A 19,824-nucleotide genomic window follows, 5' to 3' on the forward strand; every position below is an offset into this window, starting at 1 on the left:
AAACACAATATTCCAAATGTAGCCTAACCAGTGACTTGTACAATGAAATTATAACCTCTTTAGATTTGTATTCAATATTTCTGTAGATACAACCTAAAATCCTATTTGCCCTACCACTAGCAACAGCACACTGCTTGGATGGTTTTAGAGTTTGGTAGAATTGAATAGAGGGAGTCACGTGCATCAGGAGGATGCATTGCAGAAGTAAGACCCAAATTGCATTGGGGTTACACTATCTATCAAGTTTAATCTCAATTTCGCTGATCTTGTGCTTGGCTCCCAAAAATTTAGTACCATCTACTGCTTAGCTTATTGCCATGTGGCTTCAAAGTATAAAGTCATTACACTGTCACAAAATAAAGGAAAAAAAGCAGTAAGACCCAAGTGCAAGCTCAGAGATGTGAATATCAAGTTCAGAGATGTGAATATCAAGTTCAGATGTGAACTTCATATAGAGATGTTGGGAATTAAGGTAAGAAAGGAACTTGGAAATGTGACTGAATTTTCAAAATAGCAAGAAAGTGTCATCGATATAGCATTTGTAAAAGACAGGCTTAAAGTCAAATGGGCAGTTTTCTAGCCATTTGCATTCATGGTAGCATAGTAAACTATTGGCTATCATTGGACCCAGTGCGGATTCCATCTATGTGGTCATAAATGGAATCATTAAAGAGGAAATGGTTTAACTTTGTGGACAGGTCAAGAAGTTCCAAGAATTGCTTATAGGTAAAACCAAGATACTGCTCAGTGTCAGAAGGAAATAGACATGTCATGTCGTTAATTGCAACAGGTTTAGAGTAGCGTTAAGCTGACTAAAGTATCAGACTTTAAGTATATAAGTGAACATGAGTGTGCTATGTTTCTGAAATATCAAAAAGTTTGTATTCATATTTTATCTTATATTATTCTATGTTATCTATGTTCTTTTTTATATTTATATTCCCTATGTAAATAAACAGTTTTTTATTTAGTTGATTGCTTTAGTAGTCTGTTGAATCCATACTTTTTCAGCATGAGTGCCTTCTTGAGTTAGTAGTCTGTTGTATCTGTACTTGTTCAGCATGAGTGCCTTCTTGACTACAGCTGTAACGCTCCCCTACCTATATCACTCTCGGGTGCACATGACACCCGATGGTAGCATTATAATGAGGCAGTACTGTAATAAGAAAGAAGATAATAATTAGGCTACTATACATAAATGGAAGAAAACAGCAAAACTGTCTTTGAGATTGACATTCTAGCCCCCAACATGATGTTTGTACATAAATACTAATATGTTAAGTTACTATTATACTATGCCCAACCTTTTGCTATTAGTATAGCTCCCATCCTCCACCATTCCATGCTACTGTCTGGGTCTCCCCAGTAATGCCACTTCGATGGTTCTAAAGAGATCCACATAGTAGTAAGTCTCGTATAGGGAAGGTTATACAACTACATTAGTCCACCTATGTAAGATTTAGAAATATCCAAGTATGCAATTGTAATTATCTCCTCTCCAACTAATATATTTTAGAATTTTTTTTATTGTATATATTATGATTTTATTTATATCATTATTTTGAAATGTATGTAAATACTTTTTATATTTATTATAAAATGTGTTAAAATATTGAATTAAGATTTTCTTATCAAAGCCATTGAAAATCAATTTTTGTATTAATATATTTATATTAGATATTAAAAAATGGATGTTGCCACAAATTTTGCAATATCTATGAAGTTGTGAATATATAATACTCTGTATGGCATTTTTTGGAACATTACTGTTTGATGATATAGTCCATATATTTGAAATCTGAAATCACTTTTATCATGAATATTACTATGATTGTTAATTATCATAATATCTAAGTCTAGGTGAAGTACTTCAATATTTGATATAGAGGTACTTTTGTTTTGTAAAACTGCAGGTTAAATGTTACCAATTTAATAGAACTGCAGGTTAAATGTTACCAATATAATAGAACTGCAGGTTAAATGTTACCAATGTAATTACTTATTACTGAATTTTTAAAACTAATTAAATCATCAATAATTTGGGATTTGTAAAATTATTTATAAATTCATTTTCATAATAATAAAGACTAGCTATAAATTAGCACAACTTGAATAATTACGCCACACCGGTATATTATTTGTTTATAAGTGTGTTTATTAAAATGAATTTAATTATTATGTAAACAAAAATTGAATATTTTTTTTATATTACTAGCAGTAAAATTAAATTTGATACTTTTATAGGAAGATCAATAAATTGATCTATTAACAGTAAGTTTACGGGAGTGTACCCAAGTAGCCTCTCGCGTAACCAACAAAACAACACGAGTATAAAAAAAATACTTTTTTTCCAACTTATAGGTTTAAAATAAGTGAATATCAAAAGCTCTTTTTCAGTTAAATATTTATATATCTTTTTTTACTTTCTCTGTTATATCACTAACTGTAGCTATTATTGTCAATTTATACTATATAGTCTGTAGTACATTACCATGAAATGTTTAAAGTTAAGACATTGGAAAAATATACATACCTTTTAATATTTGGTGAAATAATCTTAAAACATCTTTTTTTTGCATGGCTTTACATTTTTCATTTTTACATATAACTTATTTTAATAATTTATTATCCTTTCCTGTCCTTTAGTACTGTTATTTATCACACCACACGTTAATGGGCATCCACAACCAATATTTCCGGATATTGGGCAGAGATATTTCAGCCCTTGCCAGAATGTGGTGGCATTCTTATATTACATAATCTCTTGTGAATCGAGCAGGTGTTGGCATATGTATATAAAAATTATTAAACCTGTCAAATTTGCATCTTAAAACATTAATAATACATAATTAAGTAAAATATAAAACTAAAACTTAAATACAATGCAACTTTCTATCTCACTAATGTATTTCTAGGTGAGAAATAATGCTAAAAGCAGTTTGACTAGTTCGCTATATAATTCTTCCCGCCAATTTTGATATAACAGTTAAGAGAATTTACTTCCAAAAGGGCTCTATCCATTGATTATGAACATCTAGCTGAACTAAGTATTATTGGCCGAGAAAAGTATTTCTCCTTTCTCCAGATGTGCCCTATGGAACTTGAAAGAAGAATGTGTAAACTGAACAATTAACCTAGATTCTTTCTATATATGGAAGGTTAGCGTGAGTCAAGAACTTTTCATACTACCAAGATGCAAAGAATGACATTATTTCTACTAGAAATATGTTATCTATTGTAGTTATATACACTCAGACACTGAATAGTTCAAGCACAACGTGATTTTCATTTTAAGTATAGAAATGCTTTTCTTCACTTTACAGTTTTTGAGTGAATATCAAAAGTTTCTTAAGGTAAATATTTATATTTTTCATTTTCTCTACCATATCACAAACTGTAGATATTATCATCAACATATAGTGCAATGAAATATTTAAAATTAAGAAATAGAAAAATGTACATAACTATTAATTTTTTTTGTAGAATATCTTAAAAAATCTTCTTTTAGTAATATTTGTAATTCCAAAACACACCTCTGATTACACTTTAGCTTTATCCCATCGAGCACAAGCCATACAGGATCTTCTGAACAAAAAAGCCATAGAGCATGTCACCTCCTGTCTTGTGGGTTTTTATTCTCGGATTTTGGTAGTAATGAAAAAGACTGGTGATTGGTGACCTGTCATCAACCTTTCTCATCTAAATTGCTTCCTCCAGTCTTCTCGGTTTACAATGGAGTCATTTCTTTTTCTTTGGTGGCTCATTTTACCCAGATTATGAATGACAAAATTTGATGTTGCAGATGCCTACCTTTGCATCCTGATCGTCTTCAAAGTGTTATCTCTGTTTCATACATGACAACCAACTTTTTCAGTTTTGTGCTCTACCATTCCACCTTGCATCTGCTCCATATGTTTTTTTTACCAGATAGTCAATCTTTTTCATTTCATCTTCACACTCACTTGGCATCCACACTTACCATTACAGGGATGACTGGCTTCATCATGCCCCTTCCTGCCATTTGGCAGAACTGCACACTCAAACTCTGTTATGAGATGCTGTGAGAGCTGGGTTTCTTCGGAAAAAGGAGGAGTCTGTTCTTACTCCCACACAGTACCGCATCCATTAAGGGATGTTTTTCAATTCTAGACAAAGTCATACCCAACCTTCTCCTCTATGCCTTCAGGCTAAGGAACAGGTAGTTCTTCAAATACAGTTGTCTTCTTCTTCACCAGCACACATACTTTTATATTCTTTTGTGAATGTGGGCATTCTTGAAATCACTCATTCCTTTCTGTCAGACCCACATGAGGGCCTTTCAAAGGTCATTACAAGACCAATGGAACATTTGCACAGATGTGCTGAATTGTCCAGAGAGACTGTTAGATTACAGTTTGCTGGATGTCAACCAGTGGTTGAACAGGGACAATACAACAGTAAGTGTCCCTTTACCACCTTCATGGCCAGAGATGCATCTTTTCACAGATGCTTCTCTTCAGGGCTGGGATGCTTGTATATAAAATATGCAATTCAAGGGACTTTGGACAGTAGAAGACGCTCTCCACATCAGTCTCTTAGAACCTTTAGCAGTTCAACGAGCTATGACTCAGAGTCTCAAATTGTAGCAAGGGAAGGTGGTAATGCTTTGTTTGGACAATTCCATACCAGCACAAGATTGTTCTCCTTGCTTGTGATTTTCCAGGGGTAATGAATGTAGTAGCTGACCAGTTATCTTTTTCCCAACAGAGCTCTTCCTACAGAATGGATACTTCACCTTAAAGTTTTCCGTTGAATCTTCTCTTGTCTAGGGACACCACAGATTGAGGCTTTTTCCATACATTGGAATGCTCAGCTCCTGTCCTTCTGATCTCCAGTGCCTCACTCTCTGGCTTTGGAAGTAGAAGCTCTCAGTCAGGATTGGATGGTTCTTCATCTTTATGCATTCCTTCCAATTCATCCACTCTCCACAGTTCTGGCACTGATCCAGTCCATGTCCTGTCAAGTTCTTCTGGTGGCACCATATTGGCTGGGTCAGCCTTGGTTTCCACTCCTCCAGTAGCTTCAGGATTGTCAACCTCTTCCCCATCCTTCCTCGCCATGTCTCTTATATCAGCCCTAGTCTGACTTTTTTTCATCCAGCAGTCGGCATTGACTTCACGCCTGGCTCTTAGGAGTTTCACCGCACGACATCAGGGATTGACGTTTTGAGTGATGTCCTTATTCTATTCGACATTCTTCTTTGGATGTTTACCAAAGGAAATGTTTTCCTTATTGGCAGTGGTCTCTAAGACATGAGTGTAACCCTTCACATTCCACTGTGCAACATGTCTCTCAATTTTTGACATGGTTGTTTGAAAAGGGTTTGGTGCTTTAACCTTCATCTGTTGCCCTATATAAGAGTTCTTTATCAGCTGTTTTTGGTTTTTGAGTATCTGGTTTTGTCATTAATTTTGAAATAATTTCAGATTATTCGTTCTCCTCGGGCCTTTCCATGTTCCTAACTGGGATATCATAGGGTTCTCTGATCATTATCATGTCCAACTTTTGAACTTTTGGGATCATGTTCACTATATCATCTCTTTCACTTAAAACATTTTTTCTTCTGTTACTGGCTAGAGAGGGGTCGAGCTTCAGTTGTGTTTGCACTAAAGGTTTGCAGGACACTGTACCATTCCAACTATGTTCTGTTGTATCTAGACAAGGTCTTTTCTACCTAAAATTCCAAAGGCTAGGAAGGAGATAAGGCATCCTCTCTTATTCATCTTCCTCTTTTTTCCCATTTATACAACCTTTCTGATCTGGATTTGTCTTTTATGCTGCCCTGTTTGGGCTCTCCGATATTATGTGGCATGCACTGAAGCATTTTGGGGATCATGTCACAGGTACTTTATCCATTAGAATCCTTCAGTTTCTCTCAACTTATTCCCTGTCAATTTGATAAGTTGGATTTGTCAGTTGGTTTGAGTAGCTTACTCTGGTAATTTATTAGAAGAGTGGAGACTTATTCTGGTCTCACCTCATCAAGTTTGACATATATTGATGTCTCTGACAGCTCGATTGCTTCATCTGCTGGAGAAAATAGTACAAGCTGGTATGTGGACCACACTTAACACCTTTATATCCCACTATTTACACAATTTAAATTGTCGCCTCCTATGATGGGTTTTGCCTACCACCCATGGCTGTTCTACACACCCCGGCTTGATTGTGACAGAGGTGAGTAACTTGATTTATTTCCTTTTCAGGGACCTTCTCATAATTCTCACTTGGATCCCACTCAGTAACAAGTGTTGCCTGGTCAGGTATGCTTTTACAAATCTGCACTAGCTACCAGTAGACTAATAAGTAAACTCCTGGGGGACAACAAGCTCTGCTGAGATGTGGTGTTTCATGAAACCATTTTGGTGCTTTCCGAGTGATGTACAATTGTTGTATATCAATATATCAAACATCACATATAAGACTTACTGGTCCACCAGTCATGGACTGTCAAGAATAAAGCATAAGGGGACTTTTCAAAATAGGGAACATGGTTCACCTATTGCATTGTCTCTGTAGCAGACAAAAATCTATTACTCCTGATTGATGTCTGTACTCTTTATTCCATTCAAGGAGATTAGGGCATGGCTTGTTACCCTCCCACCCTTAATCCTGGATGATTTCCCAGATTTTTGGTGGGGGTGCTGCTCCAGCCTTCATGGGAGCCTTCTCGTAATGCTGGTTCAGAAATGACACTTCACTGTCCAGTGTGTGAGCATTGCCCTTTTGTTGGTCATTTTCTTACTTTCTATGATCATGGAAGAGGGTCCTCAACTCCTTGTAATTCCACACACAGAGTGCACATCTATGAGCATTTGTTTGAACTTTGTTTGTTCCACATCATACTTGTAATTCTGGGGGCAGAAGGTGTTACCTTGCCTTTCAGGTTGAGGAGTTAGGGTTTCAGTTTGTAATCCCAGGCCAGATGATCTCTGTTTCTTCAGGTTGAGTGAGATGTGGATTGGTTCCATTATTCTAGTTTGGTTTGTTGCATTCTGAGCTTCTGGAGATTGGGGGAAGACTTGTTGTCAAATATAAAAGACTATTTAGTGTAAGTAGTATTATTAATTGATATATTTTGTGTTTGTAATTCATTGATGTCGAAGCTATCCGACATTGTATTCAATCCATTGATATCGAGGCTATAGACATTTCTGAAAGGCCTAAGTGATAGATGTATAAATAGCTGTGACCAGATTATCAGAGAGAGAGAAAAAGTAAAGTCACATGAACGAGAAGGTTGGTCACAAAAAAGTTAACTGTCGTGGGAGTGAAAGGCTTAACAGTTGATATATTAGAGTGAGATTAACAATAGCAGACAATTATCTGAAGTACAAGATAGAACCATGATGACTCCATGACAATGTAAGTGACCCATACGTGAATGCTGTTGCAATAGAAATAGAGAAAAAAATAGTTTGGCTTGTAAACTGAATTCTAAAGCGATTGAATTGGGCTAAGTGGACTTTTGACAAGAAGAAGAGAACTGTATGGTGTTTAAGATACAACTATTATCTCCATTGTGTAAAGAATTTTTAATATATGTTCAACTCGTTTCTCATATACATATATATATATATAATATTTTAAAGACAAGTGGAGTGCATGCTGTTTGTTTATTGTCAAATTTATTGCCAACAAGTCACAGACACTTTCTGTAGAAGAATCCTCAGACCAACACACCCATAAACTTACATTACTACATACTACTAAAAAGTAAGTTTTGACACTTGTCCAATTGGTTGTTACTTGCCTTCTCTTTGTAATTCCAGTTTCTCACATGCGAGATTCTGTGACTTTCAGGTTGGGTGCCTGGGCCCATAATTCCAAGTCAGTTAGTGGCATTTTGTGCTTCTTCAGGCTGGAGTGTGAGGGTTTGTCCACTTAGGTGTTGCTTGCCTTCTCTTCATAATTCTGGTGGCACAACATGCAACATTCTGTAACCTTCTATTATACAATTATATCATAGTGCAGTCCCCATTACCTAGCCACTACACCTTGGATGTAACTTTGAGTCAACAGCTCTATAATTCTAATTACAAATCGAGGTACCTCATCTGTATGGTTAGGGCCTGGACTAATTTCATGTTAATGAACAATGTTGAGTCTTTAGCTGGTTGGCCTTTTACCCATCATGTTTACATTTCACTTTAGCTGGATGAAGAGCTTACCTGTTCCAGAAGTATTGCAGACCCCACTAGTGTGCTTTATTATATATCAATATTTCACACCTTTTTTTGTATGCAAGTACTTTCTGTGTGGATCTTACCCTCACTGGTTCCTCCACCTGGTCAGTGTTGGATTCTAGCTAAAGTGTGAGAGGATGTCCATTTCAGAAGTTTACATTTTCTTATACTGAAAATGTATTTCCAACAATACATACCTCCTCTCACACTATTCTGCCCTTCCTTCCCACAATACCTGGTGTTTGGGTCTGATAATCTTGCCAGTCTTGAAAAAGTTAAAAAGAAAGAATGATTAAGTTTTGGAATATAATCATCTATTTTTTCTTTATAGAATTTTATACTTCTTTTTTACATTTTGTAACTATTCTATATTTAGCACCTTTTCCCATTGCTTTCTGTAAATTGTTTTTTATTATATCTAAATTTCCACTAATTATATGTGTATGAAAAGAATCTGCTAAAGAATTAAAGTAACAATTACATGATAAATTATGTAAATTATTTTAAAAAATATTTGCATTTGTATATACGTAAGAGGTTCTACTGGAATTTCATATGTAAAACGTATAATAATTTGAAATATTTTAAAGAAATTTATTTTGTATTACTGAATCCTGCACAAGTTTAGAAATTTGCAAATCATTAAAAATTTTGCTTAAAATTAATTACTATGTATGGTGAATTTGTTATTGGTAACTCTTTAATGATATCATTTAAATTATTCACTTTAATATTAAATTTTATAACATCAGAAATTAAATGTCCTTATGGTTTTTGTTAATACTTTTAACTATGAATGTTAGCAAGTTTATAAAACTTGATGTCTAAATCCTTGCAAAAATCTGTAAAATTTACCAATTTTATTCTATTTTTATCTTTTTGTACATTTCTTGGTAATACTATCTAAACAAAAGAACTTACCAATACGAGTGTTATTATTTAAATTTATAGTAGTAGTGGTACCATTATAATCTTGATTCAAGCTATAAAGGTTTAATGTTTTGTATTTAAGAATGTAAACATTATCTTTTTGTAGTTTGTTTCTGTGTGAATAATTTTTAAAATTGCAATCATTATTGAAGTGACAGGATGAAATCTGAAATGTTCTAATTCAAAAGAATTTACCACATTATTTTCAAGTTGAGATCTGTCCAGATTATGCAAATATGTAGAGGCTTAAAAGTTTGTCCCACATATTGCATATTACATATACCACATGTAAATAAATAAAATTTTTCATTTTACAAAAGAAGTAATTATATGTAGTCAGATGAAGGAATTAAGAGTAGGATATGAGGCATTGCTTACTATCGCATTTTATAACATTTGTAGCCAGAATAAAAACTAATAAACAACTAGCTAGACTGAGTATAGTCAACATATGATGGATAACCAGTGTCTTTAATTTAAACAAAAATAAATGAAAAATCAAATGGGTATGTGTGTAAATTGACTTCATAATAGTACCTTAACATTTTGGCATTTATGTCCAAACCTCATACTGGGGGCTGGAATGCCACCCTGATTAATTATTTATTTATTTCTAGTCAGTTTATTATACATGTTGTTTTCATTAATTCATAAGTCAATTTCTTCAGTTCTGATCTGTTTAGTTAGCATACTTTTGATAATAAACTCTTAATAATGAGTGGTTGCTGTCACTTGTAGGTTAGCCTTATGAGAAATGAGATCACAGTTAACTTATAGTACAGTTTGTCTGTAGCTCCGTTATTGTTAACTTTTTTACTAGTAAGGGGATTCTTTTGTATTTTACTTGCTAATCATCATTATACTTTAATATTGATTATCACAGGTGAGTTAAGAATTTATAAGAAAATCAACAGTTAAATTTCTCTGTGATCAAATGCATGGAAATATCTATTAAATTTTAATGGTTTCAGTTATGATGCTACTGCTGTATCAGGTTTTGTTTAAGGACATATGTACAATAATCTCCAGTCTACTAAAATATTAAAAGTTTGAAAATTTTTATTATTTATTACTTATACTTTTATTAATGGAATTTTGTTACCCTTATCCATAAGAAATTTTCAGCACAGAATGAGCTAAACCAATAATTTTACTGAATTTAAAAAGAAAAGATACATTTGAAAATGTTTTTACATTATTCTTAAAATACAAAATATACACATTTACATGTAAAATTATAAAAGTAAAGAAAATTTTTCATTAGTGGAAATAAAATCAAACAAAAAAAAAATCCCACTATTATTATTGTAGCTAATGAAGAAAAATATGTGAGCATTTACACAGTAGTACAGATGAAATACTAGAACATAAAATGAATGAAAAGCCCCCAAAAAAATGATAGACGGATTATATAGTTTGTTATATTTTAATCATTTTAAATGAGTGCCATTTTAAATTGTTAGTTTTATAGTGTAAGCTTTTCTTTCTCTCTCTGTTTAGAGAAGCACTCGGGTACTTACATGAAAAGGCATGTCACTAATATTAGTACAAGGTTATATTAAAAAATAATTACAATATGAATTAATTTTAGAATGAATTTTTTTTGCTTGTAAATTAATTACTTCCATAATAGAAAAAGTGGATTTCTATCTCCTGATTCATACCTCATGAATACATGTAGATAATATTTGTTGCTGTTCATAACAGAACTGAAGATTTAGCATGTATGAAAATATTTTCACAAATAATGAATTTATGGCATTTGGTTTGTGAATTCTTTGCAGACTTGACAATTTTCAAAACTACTTGCATTTTAAAAATGCATCTTACCAATTTAAACTGCCTATATATTATCCCATCTTTACACAAATGTGAATTGTAAAAGTCACCCATCTCAATGTATGGAATTTTGAAACATTTTTCTTGGGTATATTGTAAGTTTTGTTTTCTGTAGTTTGAGCTGAAACAAATGGAAGAAATAAATAAGCTAATAATAGGTAAAGCAGAATATTTTAGTTTCTGAGTTACTTTATCTTGGGATTTGGAATACTTAAAAAATAATCTAGTCCAATTTTTGTCAGATTTCTTTTTCTGTCCTTGTAGCTCACAATGCAAAAGAAAGACAAACTTGGGTCGATAAACTGAGAGATGTAGCAGATATTCATAATCAATTCATTGCAAAAGTAAGTGTTCTCAAACAAAAAATTTGATTATGGGTAAGTAACAAAAACTGAAGAATACATAAAATAATCAAATTATATAATCAGGAAGCTCACTGAAATTGAAGTACAAAGTAAGGATCTTGTTTTATAATTAATGGAAATATAGATTTAATGAAAATAAAGTTTGCATTATCTGGACATTAGTTGTCCCTTATTTTGGGAATATTATGATGATGTTACTTGTTTACAATGAATTGCAAAATATCCAACCCTTTTTGATCCAGTAATAAGTTGATCTTGAATCATGCTAAAAACTGAAACTACTGATGAAACATGCACAACTTGATGTTCAAAGATATGTTAAGGAACTTAGTAGGAATGTATTATTCATTGCAGATAAATTATGATATAGCATATACAAATCAGTATTCAAATAGGGCTGTGTTCAAAGGTTCATTTGCTAGCTAGGAATTCAAAGATAGCTCTAAACATTTGAAGGATCATCAGATGGCATTCAAGCAGTTTAGAGTTTTTTTCTTTTCACTTGTTAGCAAAAACAATAATCACACATTGAATAATAATCACACATTAAATTTCATTATACTTAAAATTTGATATTTTGGTTTGTACAATTCCCATTACTTGGACAGAAATTGTTTATTATTATATATAATAACTCCTTCCTTGCATTGGAGCAGACCATTATGGTGGAACGTAGGTATGCGGTATCTGTAGTGGCTTCAATAAAATATACTAAGTGCCTATTGTACAAGGTGTAAGAGAAGTGTTATGGCACAATAATAGAATAATTTTGGTCTTGAAAAATAGTAGCAGTGTTGTAACTCTACACCCCATTTGAAGACGCATGTTTAACTAATCAGCACTGTTGTTAAAAATATATGACCTTCTGAATCTCTTATTGTTTTGTTACATTTGAAAATCTTTATTTATTTTCTAACCCATACACTGTGGCTGGAACATATATTTCCCAGTGCTCCCATCCCCCTCACACTGTAATTGGGACAAATGTTTCCCATTGTAGATACTGTTTACGCCTTCTACTGCTGGGTCCAGGTTCATCATCTTGACTATCATCACTATATGAAGAGTTGTTTCATTACCTCTTCATCATCACGTATTTGAACACCACTTGACTCACTTTCACTATCTTCTAAGCTATCTTCACATAGCAATTAGGGTTACTACTCACATCTCTAGCAATGCAGGCATGGTCGGCACACAGTTGTCATACATTCTGCTTAGGCATCTTGTTAGTTACTGAAGGGCTGAGTTGAAAACATTGAGGGAAACCATATATCAACATTAGGTGGGATACCAATAAGTACTTTACAACTCATTTTACTCCCATATGTTATGCATGGCAATTTTGAATGGCAGTGAAAAACATTTGTCCCAATCTTAGTGTGAGGAGGTGGGAGCACTGAGAAGTATACATCCCAGCTGCAGTGAAAAGGCTAATGAAACTATCAGTGTCATTCTGTTCTTTACAATAAAATTTTAAATCCACACTAATGGAACAATATCAAATTTAAATAGAAACTTTATATGGTATTGTGTATTTACCTATTTAATACTCTGTGCTGTTTTGCTGTTTAATATTAGTAGTATAATTCAAATAAGGCAGAGATACCTCTGAAATATTATAAATCTTTCCTTGTTGAATTTGTTCTCATGCTGTCAAAAACCAGGAGACTTAAAAGTTCTGAGTTTTCTTGGTACTATGCAGAATGTGCATCACTTAATAACCGTAAATCTCCACTCTCCTACATTTCATGTGACATGTATAACAGGAGATCTTTCATAAGTTGTACTTCTCACCATAAGCCAGATTTTCTTCTTGGTACTTTTGCTGTTCACATCATGTGTTATCTTTCTCACTATGAATTTTGAAGTTCACATCAATTATGAGGTTAGTACTTCTTCTAATGCTTCTATCAGTGATAGAAATTCTTCTGCTTCTATTGAAGATTTATTCTTTCCATCTTCACCTGACATACAAGGAGTTCCCATGATTGCATTGTCAGCTTTTTCTACCAGTACATTTGGGCCATTAATACCAATTCTTCTGTGATGAGTATCAGGGTCTTATTGATGCAAATTTGATGAATCATCAGCCCTTATATTTTTACCATGAACAAGATTGTTCTTTCACACAGCTTTTTCACCATTGTTTGAGAAGCAGTCTTAGCCCTGATGAAGATTCTGCTAACTTATTTCATGGGTATGAAACATTTTAAATCATGAACCAATTTATGTTACATCTGAAGGTTCTAGAATTTTGTTACAAGATTCCAATTTTGGAATCTTTATTCCTCCCTCCATCTCCTGACATCAGATTATGGCTGATGCTTTTAAAAATCAATGCAATTACCAAAAAGATTACTTTTGCCACACATTTCTCATTCCTCTGGCCTCTTAGCAGGGTGTTCTCATCTAAGCTCTGTAATTGTGCTGAATTTAAGAGTAACCTTTTGAGCTCAATTATTAGCTGTTAGCTATTCTCATTATCCTGAATCTTTTTCTCAGGAGCAAGAGGCAGCTGTCCTTGTTTTTCTTTCTTTCTGCAATTTTTACGGACTTAGTCTTGTTTACCACATGAATTATTTGTTTTTTGGATTTTTCAGTTCATCAAGATATATTTAAAAGGACTGGCCTCACTCCCTATATTTTTAATGAACTCCAAAGGGCCTCCTTGCTGCACACTTTTGTTTTTTGCTAGTATTTTAGCACTGACCCTCCTGTAAGTCAGAGGTTCTAGATTTGAGTCCCAGAAACACTCTTTTGCACTTACAATTTAGTGTTAAATATTACCCTTTCATTCTTTCCTAATGGAATTTTAAAATAAACCTATGTCTGTGTATAAACTTCATATGGTTTGGTCTGTATATCTATCATTACATAGAATGGTGGATCATACTCATAGTGAGAAGCTTTATAGTGAACATTGACAGGGATGTCTTATACTCTTGGATAGCTCAGTGATAGACTGGCCTTGTTAGACCAGAGGTTCTAGGTTCATGTCTTGGTCACTTCCTGACCTTTTAATTTAAAATTTAATGTTAAAACTTACACTTTCATTGTTTCCTAGTGGAATTGAAAAATAAAATATAAGTCTGTGTATCTATCATAATGTAATGTTAAATGTAATCTAATGCTTAAAATGTGTCTTGACTGCTTATTAATTGTTGACATTTTTTGTAATCATTGTAGAACTAATGAATACAAGGAGATTGTAAGGAAATAAATATTTGAAATAGTTTTTAAAATACTACTGGAAGTATGGGTAAAAAATTTTACCAGAGGCACTTTTGAGAATGGCAAGTTTTATGGAGTTTTTAAAACAAACTTGCACTGCATGTTTAATATGATTTTCTCAAAATAACAATGCTTTCATTTACTTACTTTTTTTTCAACCTTTTAAAATTGGTGAGTAACCCTTTCCAGACTTGAGATGTGTCACTGTTATCTCTTGGATTTTTACTTCTCACAATAGAATACCTAATCAAAGTGGGAAATATCAGTTCTGAAATATTTTTGAGTAAATTTTTGAAATAGGGTTAGAATTATTATTTTTATGCTATATTTCACAATTTGTTATGTGCGTGCTCATTTAACATCTGAAAGGTGCTTTCCATTCCAGATGAGATTAAAATAATGTGAGTCCTATAGTGTATAGGATTATGTGACTGTTTGATTATACAATCAAAATTATGGTAGTTTTACTTTGGTGTAACCTGTTGATTGTGGCTGCTCTAAACACTCGTGGAATTTTTGCAAGTCATACATCATATACAGCACACTCGCATTCAACTGCCATAGGCGGACCATACCCTATACACGAATCAACAGTCAATGGGTTAAAAGCAATTCCTAGGAACATATGGATGCTCATTTCCTAGCTGGCATGATTTCTAGACAGATTTTTGACTGTGGGTTTCCTGAAAGGGAATATTTATTAGAAGAGCCCAAGAAAGTTGGAGTATCTAAAAACGACCATTAGAAATGAGATTGCAAAGAATAATGAACCTTTTACAGATCAGATAATGTTTTAGTAGATTTGATATACTGTGACAGTTTTTGAAACGCATTTTACCATGTTTTAAACTTTTCTAAATGTATGATTGTTTAGATTGTGTTTGGTAAAATTTTGTTCCCTTAGTACAAGTAATTTTGAATATATATTCAGTTTAAATGTAGAGTTTTCTTTTTAAATACTCAGTTAATTTTTATGTACTTTTAAACTTCAATAATCCATCCAGCAATGTATGATGGGGGGAAAAATAGGCACAGAATAGGTGAGAAAGTTAAACTCCAGTGAGCCAATTAGTAAATGGAACACTAGCTGAAAGATTTAAGGGGTCATTAGTAGATTTCATTTGAAAGTTATGGTCTTGTATGTGTATTATTCTTTTTACATTTTTTCCTGGCTATATAGTTCACATGTAAGAACCAGAAAAATAAGCCATGGTATTTATCACTGTTGAAGGAAAGTATTTTTTGAAACCATTTAGGTTATTGGGTTTCTTTTCTGATCCTAAGTTTTTTCTGTTGATGCTGTCTGTGTTTTAAATATTATGAATAGATCTCATAAAATGTAGGTAAATCACTACAATTTTGTATCTTATATGCTTCTATAATAATTGATAACTTTTTGTGTTACTTGCAGGAAAATCCCCCTCTTCCTCCTTGGGAATATCAACCAACTTTGGAGAAACGAAAGCCAGTGAGCAAAGATATTTCTTTTAGTTCAGACACCTCCAGGACTCCAAATGTGTGGTATTTATCACCAGATAAAACTACTAGTTCTGATCATTCAGTTGAATCCCCTATCGTTAATCCTGTGGACACATTTTCAGGAGGTTTTGTTTCTCCTAGAGAAATGTTAACTAAAACTGAGTGTAACCATCAGGCTTTGGTTAAAGCTATTGAGGTTGGTTTTTGTACTAGTTAACAACTCATTTTTTACAAATGTTATTTTTAATATATTAATATATAGGTATTTCAATACAATAAAAGTTAATTAATGAAAGATGCATATATCTGTATACGCACAACCATCATGACCAATTTCAGGCTTGAGCCTACTTCAGGTGGACACTGCTACATGTAATTCTAATTGTTTGGTTTGAATATTTTTAGTATGAAACAAACATGAGAAACACGGTTAGAACAAAGTAATTTCTCCAAAAATATTGAATTCTGTCTAGCTATAAAATATATGTTAATAACATATTTTTTCATCTAGACACCAGAAAGACTAAATTAATGACATTCTGTTCATGAGTGAGTAACACTCAGTTATCAAATTTTAAATGAAAATGTCAATTCTCACAAGACATTTGCCTTACCTGTATACTAAGCTTCCAGCCTAACTAGGTGGGACGTGTACATGAAACTCATACACAGTGGCATAATGTTAATCATTTTATTCAACACATTCCATCTCCACTAAACAGTTTGTAACAAATTGCCAGTTTTTCTGTGCCTTGCTTCTATTTTATATATATAAACAAAACTTCAATCTGCAAAGATAAACAGACTGTGAGGTATCAATTAAACTTTAATGACTACACACCTTGCTTGATTTCAAACAACGGAACAAGAAAATAACAGCAAAACAACAAAAAGACTTTCATTCAAATTTTATACTTTTCATTTCTTTTGCTAATGGAAGTCTTAGCAATAGACTCTGAAGAAGAGTAGTTTTAATTCATGGTTGGCATTCTCAATTCAACCTCAGTTTGCAAAATCAGTTATTCTCATAATCATTTGCATAGTCGGTTTGCAAAATCAGCCTTTAGTTATTCTCATAATCATTTGCATAGTCGGTTTGCAAAATCGGCCTTCAGTTATTCTCATAGTCATTTCTGTGTGTCAAAGTTGCAAGCAATACAGTTATTATTGTATTGCTTGCAACTTTGACACACAGAAAAATGAAGTTTACAGATTAGTTTATGTAGTCATGAATGCATAGGTTAAAGTGCTGACATGTCAGGTACAAGATTATGGAACAGAATGTGTTTATGATGCAAAGAAAAAATGTGAATGGCAAACATTTAGTTTACAGGAAACAATAACTCACATGGATAACTGCTGTTTATTTCCCTTGAGATCATCTGTAGAAGATTTTTTACACTAGATGTAATGTTTTTGTTGTTTTGTTTTTGAGAATATTACAATCAGATTTGTGACCTCTTACTTAACACATTCTGTGTACTGAATTTTGATGTATACCACATGCATATATGAAGGTTGATTCATCTTTTCTTTGTGAATGTATGCTTTAGGTAATTATTTTAATTTTTATACTGAAGTCAGTATATATACTGAAATATTCTGAAGTGTTTCTAAATATATATTTCTTCATGTTTTATACTTTATTAATATAATATTTCCTATTATAATAATGTATATAATTGTTCTTTTCCTTAATTTTATCTAATGTGTTATTTTGTTGGCAAGTCAAACATAGTTTAAATGCTTGAAAATAATGTGTGTTTTCTCATCTCCATCTGATAAAAAAGTGATCTTTTTGTTCATACTAGTAGCTCATGTTTATACTGTTTTATATTCTGTGGAAATATTTAAACATTCCAGTTAAGTCTAGCAGTGTTCATCAGACTAGCCACAATATTTATGCATATGTTTGTGTTGAAGAGTAATAAATTAATACATATTATTTGACTATATTTTCCAAAATGTGTGTTAGAACCATCAAAAGAACACTGACAATAGAGATGAATATTTATATTTTTCAAATATCACTATTAAAATCTGTGTAATCAATTATATTAGATATTTCATCTTATCATGAAGAAAGTGTTACATCTTTGAGCATTTTATAGTTAAAAATAAAAACAAAACCAACTTTGACATGTTCAGTAAACACTAATCCATAAGCATCTGCACTCTATCAAGTGCATTTCTGTGAAGAATTGTCAGATATGTACAGTAGAATTGGGCAATTAGTTTAATTTACTAATCAGTTAATAGTCAGACTCATTAATCATTTGTATTCAACTAGGCAATTATTCTCACATGAGACTAGGATAGTTGGAATAATCAAAAATTCTAATCATTGGAAAAACTAATTTTGATTATTTTCGTGAGTCATGACACTAATTGATTCAGCTGAACAACCTGGAATAAACCAAAAATGATAGAGAGATCATAATGACAATATTTCAATTTCTTGAGTAATTGGAATAATTGAAAATTAGAAATCCTTATTTTGATTAGTTGATTATTTTCATGACATTAACCAGTTTAATTGTAATTTCAATTAATCTTATCGTGACAGGCATCCTTTAGTGCACATATCATGAGATTTTAGTGACTTACATTCAAAATTTTATTTCTCTACTTTTTGCGCCTGTTATACCAATTAGTATAGCATAAAATCTTAGCTAATAATCCATATGTTAGTAGTATACAAGTTTTAAGTTCTTAATTTTATAAGGAAATATTTTAAAAAATCCTGAATTTCCCCTAGTGTGATACATGTGAAACATTTTCTCTAGGGATATCCCCTTCTCTATTTTATCCACCACCCCTCCAATAAGTACAAAATTCAACCTAAATTACTCACTATAAATTTGTCATTACTTAGACAAACCATAATTTTTATAACCTTCAATTTTGTTTGGTTACAGAGTCATCAAATAGAAAATCAGAACCCTGTCACATCCTCTCTTTCAGGATTCGTTAATAGTTCTATCTTATATTTGATTCTATATTTTCTATAACCAATGCAAAGCCAAGGTTTTCATCTTTCAAATGACATATTATATAACATTGTTTTCTGAACATAGAATTGTCAATCTCAATGTTAGTACAAGCTTCGTTCCCAAGGGAAATTTAAAGACTAGCTTGGATGATTTTGTAACAGCTTATTTGGCATAGTTAAAACGCTAGAAAAATTGTGATAGTCAGGAGAAATTGTCTCCTTTTTGCATGTTATTATTCTATGTTCTTTGGTGTATTATTTAATTAAATAGAAATTATTTAGTGCATTACTACCATTAGTATAAAAAAAGTAGGGTGAAGTGTCATTGACAATCAATAGCAAGAAAAAAGAAGATTCAGATAAGTACTTTATTTCTTGTTTTTCATGTTTATTCTTTATTTATTATTATATAAGTAACTAAAATGTAAAATAGGGATCTCTTTAGGTTACTTAAGGTTAGATTAGGTAAAATAAATAACAATATAATAAAAATATTTCATGAGGCACGCACGTGAGCAGTTCGTGAGTAAGGCAATTCAATAGCATAATGTGAGCTGCACATTCCCCAAGTGATTTACATCATATAATGGCGAGAATAGTAGTTAGACACGGTTCAAAGGGCAAAAAATTAAAGTATAAATAGATGTATACTGTTATGAGTTTAAAGCTACTTGGGATAAATTAATGTAGTTTCATGTTACAAGCTGAAGTCATTCTAAAGAAAAAAAAAAGAGGTAATTTAAATTTATTTCGATTTTTT

General features: G+C 32.4%; 1 protein-coding gene across 1 annotated transcript in view; it reads left to right on the plus strand.

Moving 5' to 3' along the window:
* LOC106469057 (oxysterol-binding protein-related protein 11-like) overlaps positions 1-19,824 on the plus strand; it is a 78,892-nt gene that overhangs the window by 5,155 nt on the left and 53,913 nt on the right. Inside the window, exons 4-5 of the mRNA XM_022397458.1 lie at positions 11,259-11,338; positions 16,005-16,268. Of these exons, the coding sequence (XP_022253166.1) occupies positions 11,259-11,338; positions 16,005-16,268 (344 nt within the window). The remainder of the gene's footprint in view (positions 1-11,258; positions 11,339-16,004; positions 16,269-19,824) is intronic.

This window comes from Limulus polyphemus, unplaced genomic scaffold, assembly GCF_000517525.1.
Source record: "Limulus polyphemus unplaced genomic scaffold, Limulus_polyphemus-2.1.2 Scaffold3278, whole genome shotgun sequence".
NCBI lineage: Eukaryota > Metazoa > Arthropoda > Merostomata > Xiphosura > Limulidae > Limulus > Limulus polyphemus.